This window comes from Pseudorasbora parva, chromosome 9, assembly GCF_024679245.1.
Source record: "Pseudorasbora parva isolate DD20220531a chromosome 9, ASM2467924v1, whole genome shotgun sequence".
NCBI lineage: Eukaryota > Metazoa > Chordata > Actinopteri > Cypriniformes > Gobionidae > Pseudorasbora > Pseudorasbora parva.
The window spans coordinates 7,375,986-7,384,816 of NC_090180.1; the positions used below are offsets into that span (position 1 = coordinate 7,375,986).

Here is an 8,831-nt window from a genome sequence, read left to right on the forward strand (position 1 = left end):
TACATTTAGGTAAAAGAGGGTTTGGGTAAAAGAGAGTGTGGCAATTCTGTTACTTGCATGATGTAACTAAACAATTATTAATTAGCATTGTTTAGTAGCTATATTTCAGTGATGGCAGTGTGAGATAAGGCTGGGATTTTGGTTCTGTTCAGCAGTTATATTCGAACAGACTGAAGTAAAGCCCAGAGGAAAGGGAAGCCAGCCAGCAACACGCAAGCAAGAAATCTGGCCAGTGCGTAAGCCTGGTTGAGAAAAAAATCATGAAGCACACAATGGATGATTACATTTTTGTCACAGCGTGTTGCCAGTGCACCCTTGAGAGATGCATTTAAACTAAAATTGCCCTTGGTGACAACTAAAGATAACCATGAGCTTCTATCACTGAGCCAACATCTTTCCTCGCTGTAAACATGCTTATAGTGTTTACATGTAAACACTTGTAAGGTCTGAAAGATGACATTGTGAATAGGTCATTCCTGTTTTGCAGTACCTTTCCAGCTCTGTAACTTAAATAAAAATGCATGCTTTTTAAGTAATAGGGTATAGCTTACAAGATTATGTGCTGTAAAGCTCATGCAATTAAATTAAGTATAACTTGCACAATGTACATAATGTGAATATAATTAACAGGAGGCCTAAATGGATGATGATATGAAGCAATAGTTATATTGCTAACATTAGCTAAAGGCAGGCTACAATAAAACTAACAGAATAATATTTTTTTAATTCGTTTTATATGGCTTTGAATTAGTTATATATATATATATATATATATATATATATATATATATATATATATATATATATATATATATATATATATATATATATATATATATATATATATATATATATATATATATATATATATATATATATATATATATATATATATATATATATAGTCATAATTTACTTCTTTGCTACAGAAAATCCAGACAATAAGTGCAGTGGATCCAGATGCCCCAGTCGGTGGTCATCGCTTCTTGTTCTCCTTGGCACCAGAGAGCTCAGTGCGAGCAAACTTCTCAGTCCGAGATAATGGAGGTGGGTGCCCTCTCACATTGTCTGGCCCTCTAACTAGCTCACTGTCTTTCTTCATGACAACACAGACCAATCAAACAGGAGAAATCTTTACGAGACATGGCTTCTTCGCATCTAGCTGTTTAAACTGAGCCAGCTTGGTTTGCAGTAGACATAACTTTAGGTCAGTCTAGGCCTGTTGTGGTCTGCAGAGAGAGCATTTGCCTCGCTCCTTAAAATGCCTCTATTATGCTATTTTAAAGGTTCCTAATTTTGTTTTGGAGGTCTACTACACCAGGTTTACATGCATCAAATGTCAAAAAACACTCTAATTTTCCTATAATATACATTGCGCATCACTGCATTTTTCAAAGATTCTCAAAAGACTTGTCTAAACCCCTCTTCCGAGAGCTTACTCTGCTCAGGTTGGCCCAGTCTGTTATGATTGGTCTACAACTTACAGTGTGTGTCTGAAACAAAACATCAATTACAATAACTGAACTAGCTGCTCCGCTGGCTTCCTAAAGCTCAGGGATCGTACTATATAAATCCAAGCGCGAGTCCAATGATGAAACATTGGAATAACTAGTTATTCAACCCCAAAACTCCATCTCAAATCGACTTGAGCAGGACCCAGTGATATGCTACTTAAATTTTTTACAACAAATCTTGCTCCATTCTTTATCTTTACTCAAAGTAGTAAGATTATGAATGCATTCATGGAAACAATTGTATGTTATAGTGGTACACAGCTGATTAGCAGAAGTATTTCAGTAAGACAGTAATTAACTTTTTAACTGGTCTGCCGGAGACCTACACAAAAAAATAAATAAACGATGTATTTTGAACTCACGGAGCAAAATATATACATCAATAGTTAATCATACGTACAGGTTGTGATTTTGAGGAGCAAGGTGGTCCAAATAAAGTGGGTACTGACCCATCTTTAATGGATAAACGTTTTATAAATCCCATTTAGACAGAGATTTGTAGAGAAATCTTCAAAAAGAGGTCATTTTAACCACTGACTCTTCTCATTCTCATCCTTTGGAAGTGTTTACAAAGATAATTAACATTTGCAGCACAAAAATATGGCATCTTCTCAACATGCAGTATGCAACTCACTGACGACTTGTTTTGGCAGTTCAGAATTGATTTTATCATCAGAATTGAGATTAACTTAAATTTGTTGTGCACTTTGATTTTTAAAACGTTGCAGACCTTTTACATTCACAAACATTTTATTACACACTGAAGGAAAGAGAAATTGATTTAATTGATTTAGAACTTGATTTATTTTAACAAAAATGGAATATCAAATTTTTCGCAAATCATTATTACATATTCATGTCTCGTGATCTCTAACTGTCGATATTGTATTAAACTCTCCTGATATTTAAAAAAGAAATAAAAAAAAAATAAAAAAAAATAAAGCATGTTTCATTATGTAATAAAGTTCATAAATATGGGAAGGAAGGAGGCGGTAACCAGCGAACGTTCAACAACTTTAATTCAAAACAAACAAAATGAAATTAAATAACGTGGGCAGCCCCTCACGGATGACTGCCAGCACACACACAACAAAACATAAACAAAACTCAATGTACATTCCATTCCAGGCTCATGTACACGTACAGGCCACGTACATGAGACCGGTGTCTCCAACTTAAGGAAAAAAGGTGAATTGCACTTATTGGGCCATCAGCGTTTCAATTATTGATACACAGAAAAAATATACTTACACTATTACATACTTTGGGTTGCTAGCGACCCTGTCCACTTTTTTCCAAAAATGTATTAGAAAAACGATATTCTTTTATAATTATATTTTTTCTTGTTAAATTGTTAATAATGAATCGATTGAGGAATACAAAGTAGGTTGATGTCTAACTTTAAAAAATGAACGAGGGGGAGGGTTGTGAATGACATCCCAGTTTAATAAAGACCAGTGCTATGTGTTTATGGGTTAATAAAATAAGCGCTCAACTTGTTTTGTATAGTATATTCTGGCTGACTTTATAATTATGAGTCTGTTCTTTTTGTTCATTTGTATTTGTGTGTGTGATTGATGGGGCACAGGGGATTGTTTTTTTGGGAGGGTTCCTATTTTTATTTGTGTGTTCCATTGGTGTTTTGTTTTGTTAAGTTTAAATTGAAAAATTCAATAAATATATTAAACACAAAAAAATAAACGCTCAACTCTCCACAGATAACACAGCTGGAATCTTTACACAACGTACTGGATTTGGCCGAATGCACAAGAGCACCCATCTAGTAGCTGTGGTGATCACAGATGGAACCTTTCCCATGCAGAGCAGCACAGGCACGCTCACAATTCGGGTGTGCACATGCGACCGGGACGGCAACATGGAGATGTGCAATGCAGAGGCTCTGACCAGCTCTGCGGGGCTCAGTACGGGAGCGCTGGTGGCCATCCTGCTCTGCATCCTCATCCTGCTCTGTAAGTAGCCTTCGCTTCTCTCTATTGACTTTAACAATCAGATCACTTCTTCTACGTCCATCTGTCTGATGCCCGCTTCCTCCATCTATATGTCCGCATTGAATTCGACTGTTCATCTTTCAAGCCCTTTGTTAGTTAGACTTTTCAGTTCATTTTCCCACCTGTCTTCCTGTCAGTTAACGCTTTTGTCTGCGCTGCCATTTGATTAATTACAATTCCAGTGGTCTGAAGTGTGTACGCATGATCTGCATGTAAAATCATTTGCAATTAAGGGAAAAAAGAAAATAAAGAAAAACAGTTTCTGACATGCTCAGATGGCTGAACTGATAAAACTTGTTGGTTATTTAATCAGGAAACTGAGTAACATGGGCTACATTTCAATTAAACTCAAATGAATCCAGTCTTGATTTAATTTAACAAAAATGGAATATCACATTTGAGTTCTAGGCTTAATTTTAATTGAAACACTTGTCATATAGCATGCAAGTGTAATTAATCAATTTTCTGTGATTTTGTTGACTGCATTTGAATTTCCTTAGAAAACCTTGCTTATTTGAGTTCTGCTATCTATTAACATCAGCTACTCAGAGTTCTCACCTGTGAACTGCGTGCAATAGAGCTTAACGACCTGACACCTACAGTAGCTGTCACCCACTGGGTAATGCATCATGTGTGAAACGCGTCCTACTCCGTTGCAGTAAAAGATCACTGATAAACGCAACCAAATGGTACTATGGGGGGATTTACTGAAAACAAATTTCTCCCACTGATAGCATGGTTTATTTCCACATGCCATCTGAATCACCACTTCAAAATGCCGAAAGCATACATTAACACACTGCACCTTTGGATATATGGCCGTTTATAATGCTCTTCTATATCATTTGATGAATATGAGCTGCAAAGATCATTAGAAAATGTACACAGTGCACACATTTTTAATGACATTTCGTATACCATCTGCTTTCTGTAGGTGGTAATAGCTTGCACTAATTAGCACAATATATAATATATAATAGCTTGCACTAATTAGCACAATATATAATATATAATAGCTTGCACTAATTAAACAATATACAAGCAATGCACAATATATGATAAACCTAATTTAAATATGAACACATTTAAATCAATTATCAAAATACAGTAAAAATATATAAAATTCAAGCTGTATAAAAAGCTCTCAGCACTGGTTGCATACACGGCAAAATAAAAGGATGGATTTAATATATGAATGTCTAATGAAAATGACCTCAAAATGACACTTCAGAATACTGGATAGAAAAACATGTAGAGAACAAAAAACAAAATACTGACAAAAACCGACAATAAACTGAAAAATATCAGGGCTTAAAAAACACAAGCTAAACTAATCAATAAAAAATCAAGGAAACGAAATTCAACAACAGGAAACTGAACTAAAACAAGTGCAAAACAGACCCAGAATACCTGTTACATATCCCCCTATGCCATATTATTATTATTGATAAAGTCCAACAGTGGATGGGACAGGAGCTTAAAAGTTGGGCACATGGCAGGCACAAGGGACAAACACAGGAGCCAGGGAGGAGCAATCAACTGGAAAATCAAAGTGGTAGATCCCAGTATGTAGAGGATGGTGGGCCAGGGTGGAATCCCCAGCCGGAACCCCTGGATGAAAGCCCATGGGGGAGATGAGGGACGGAGAAATTATGGTGTCAACTTGGCAGATGGAACCAGATGAACTATCAACTGAGACAAATCTGATGGAGGTAGAGACCCGGCGGGAGCCTAAGAGCCAATAAGATCAGGTGACTTTGAAGGTCCTGGAGACCAATGAGGAGCTCCGGAGACAAGCAGCCAAGGTGAAGCCTGGGTGCTGAAGGACTGAGGTGGAGCCGGTATGCCCCAGGGACTGAGGTGAAGCCTTAGGGAAGGCGGAGCCTAACAAAGCCAAAGTGGATGGACAAGGAAGCCTGGTGAAGCTGTAGGGATGATGGTCCAAGGTGGAGGCCGAGATGGAGTGCAGTCACAGAGCAAACGGGTTGACAGTGAAGGGCTGAACTGGCCAACAGTTAGCCTGAATTCATAAAGCACTAAGCAGGAGACCATAACAGACATACTTCTAAGGAATGGTCTCTTTGGTCAATGCAAAATGGACAAACTTCTCAGGAACGGCCTCCTTGGCTGATACAGGGCAGATAGAAATCTCTGGAACGACCCTTTTGGTTGATGTTGAAAAAGCAGACATTTTAGGAATGACTCTTTTGGCCATCTTGCAAGAGGCAGAGGAGGTGGTAGTGGGCGGCAGGATGGGAACACAGACATCAATAACTCGGTGCTGGGTGACGAATCAGGCTCGGTGCTGGGTGAGGAAACAGGCAGGGTGCAATCATTTTTCAGATCAATCAGGGACTCAGGGTTTAGTGCATCTACATCCACCTTAGCTGAAGGAAACAGGGCTCCCTCCCCTCCCCTCGTATTCCACTAGTTTTCCCTCAATGTAGGACGATGTTGCCACACATGGAAAAACATGTAGAACAGAACAACGTACATACTATAGAATGGACAATGAAAAACATTACTCCAGTCTTCAGTGTCACCTGATCCTTCAGAAATTAGAAATTATCAAGATTGATTGATGAACAGAACGTTCACAAGAACAGTATTTTTGTGTATATATATATATATATATATATATATATATATATATATATATATATATATATATATATATATATATATATATATATATATATATATATATATATATTTTTTTTTTTTTTTACAATGCAAAAGTTTTATTATTGTCACTTTTGATTTTGTCACATTTTAATGCATCCTTACTGAATAAAAGTATGAATTTCTTTTTTTTAAAATATAACCCAAACCCCATATATGTGTATACGTAACAGTCAAGCTTTTTCATTCTGGTGCATCACTTACATTTTTCCTTCTCTTGTTCTGTAGTGATCGTAGTGCTGTTTGCCGCCCTGAAACGTCAGAAGAAAAAAGAGCCCCTGATCATCTCCAAGGAGGACGTGAGGGACAATGTCGTCAGCTACAACGACGAGGGTGGTGGCGAGGAGGACACGCAGGCCTTTGACATCGGAGCACTTCGCCATCCAGAAGCAATGGAGGACAGCAAAATGCGCCGGGACATCCTGCCCTCCGAGTCGCTTTACCCCCCTCCGCCGCTCCGCAGGACCACTGTGCCGTCCCGAGAGAATGCAGACGTGCGGGACTTTATCAACCAGCGGGTGCAGGAAAATGATGGCAACCCCACGGCTCCTCCTTATGACTCGCTGGCCACCTACGCATACGAGGGTAACGGATCGGTGGCTGAGTCACTCAGCTCGCTGGGGTCCGTGTCCTCCGAGGGGGAGCATGACTATAACTATCTCAGCGAATGGGGGCCACGCTTCAGGAAGCTAGCAGACATGTACGGCGGCGAGGACAGCGACTGGGACTCCTAATGGAAAGACTGCAGAACAAGACTCATTTGCTGATCTGCCTCTACATGAAGACTGGAGTGGCAGAATGAGGCAGCCTAATTTCTTTTACAAAGTGCCCTTTTATCCTTCTCTTTGTCCTACAATCAGGCAGCCGGTTTCTCTGTCGTGATTGGCTGTGCGTTTTCTCAAAAGAGGAGACGAACTTCACGCTTCACAAGGGGAACATATCTGTCTGTGGACTTCTCATCAGAAAGATCATCTGCGGTGACATCTTTTTGCATAATCCCAGGTTGTTTTGGAGATGTCTACAGTGTTTCATATCTGTAACCATCATTGCAAACATCCTTTTGAAAAACTAAGCATCTGATGCGGAAGCGCTGTTCAAATACTGCTGCAAAGAACAGTTTATCAGTCGACTGTGAGCCTGTGAAACACTTGAAGTGAACTTGAGCAGGTCACTGAATTAAAGGCCAGCCCGAGTACTTTATGAAAGTAATGAAACCACCGCCAAGTTCGGGCTGGTGAATTCACCATCAGACCTCAATGTGTAGCGGGCAGCTCAGAATCAAACAGTTCAACATCATAGGAGATGTCTAAAAATTGGGAGAAATATTTCAAACCCTTACTATTAACCATTTGCATAATTTTACTAATCTACTTACGCAGTCAAGAAGAGATGCGTTGTCCTGTAACCAGAATAAAGAGCGGTTGTGTGAAACCCATCTAGAAAATGGGTCAGAAGATGTTTCATGGTTGGCACTGGTTTTCATCATCCACGTGAAAAAAATGCCAGAAGCTTACAATTATCTGCTATGTCATTGGGCCTAAATGTGTTTTGCTTCCTTTAGCAGTCTGACAAACGTTTGGTTGAAATCAGAACTGCTTAGTATGACTTTCTTCTTGTAAGAGACACACTTCCACACGGTCCCTTAATGACATGCTGCAAAAGAATAACCAGGGAAGTAATAAAAGTTCAATTGATTTATTCCTTGGCTGAATGATAACCACAACAGTGTTGTATATCGAGGTGTGAGTCAAATCTTAAAGTAAATCACTCCGCAATGATTGCGCCCTCTCTTCAAACCAGAAAATGAGCCTTGAGATTGCCTTCACCTCTTCGGCTAGAAGGGGATGAGTCAGCAGTGCTCGAGCTGGTAAATATTTGTGTTTTAGAAGCAGAATTTCCATTCTTTGTCATTGATAAGCTGTAAAAAGAAAAAAGATGGTTACTCATGCTGTAAAAACTTGGTTTAATGAACAGTGCTTTGTACCAGTGGCTTGGGAGAGTAGATTATGTCCATGTACTACTTTACTTTATATCTTGTGAAATTTTGTACCAAATATTTATATACCACAATGATGACTAAATATTCTTGAAATATGTACATTCGGTATTATTGTTTCAGTGTATTGAATGTGTTCAACTGTAAATGTGAGCTGGTTGCAGTTCATCTGATGATGTGCAAATGGAATCAAACTTTCATTCAAATAAATGTTCTCTTTTACAGAAAAATGACAATTCTTTGCACACCCAAAAAACACTTACAAATGCATTGTGTTAAGCTATATATATATATATATATATATATATATATATATATATATATATATATATATATATATATATATATATATATATATATATATATATATACTCACCTAAAGGATTATTAGGAACACTATACTAATACTGAACGTTCAGAACTGCCTTCAGAACTGCCTTAATTTTACGTGGCATTGATTAAACAAGGTGCTGAAAGCATTCTTTAGAAATGTTGGCCCATATTGATAGGATCAATATGCTAGCATCTTGCAGTTGATGGAGATTTGTGGGATTCACATCCAGGGCACGAAGCTCCCGTTCCACCACATCCCAAAGATGCTCTTTTGGGTTAAGATCTGGTGACTGTGGG

General features: G+C 38.3%; 1 protein-coding gene across 1 annotated transcript in view; it reads left to right on the forward strand.

Annotated features, from left to right (window-relative positions):
- cdh6 (cadherin 6) overlaps window positions 1-8,425 on the forward strand; it is a 31,897-nt gene extending 23,472 nt beyond the window's left edge. Inside the window, exons 10-12 of the mRNA XM_067453683.1 lie at window positions 930-1,047; window positions 3,233-3,484; window positions 6,434-8,425. Of these exons, the coding sequence (XP_067309784.1) occupies window positions 930-1,047; window positions 3,233-3,484; window positions 6,434-6,939 (876 nt within the window). The 3' untranslated portion in view covers window positions 6,940-8,425. The remainder of the gene's footprint in view (window positions 1-929; window positions 1,048-3,232; window positions 3,485-6,433) is intronic.
- Window positions 8,426-8,831: the final 406 nt, after the last annotated feature.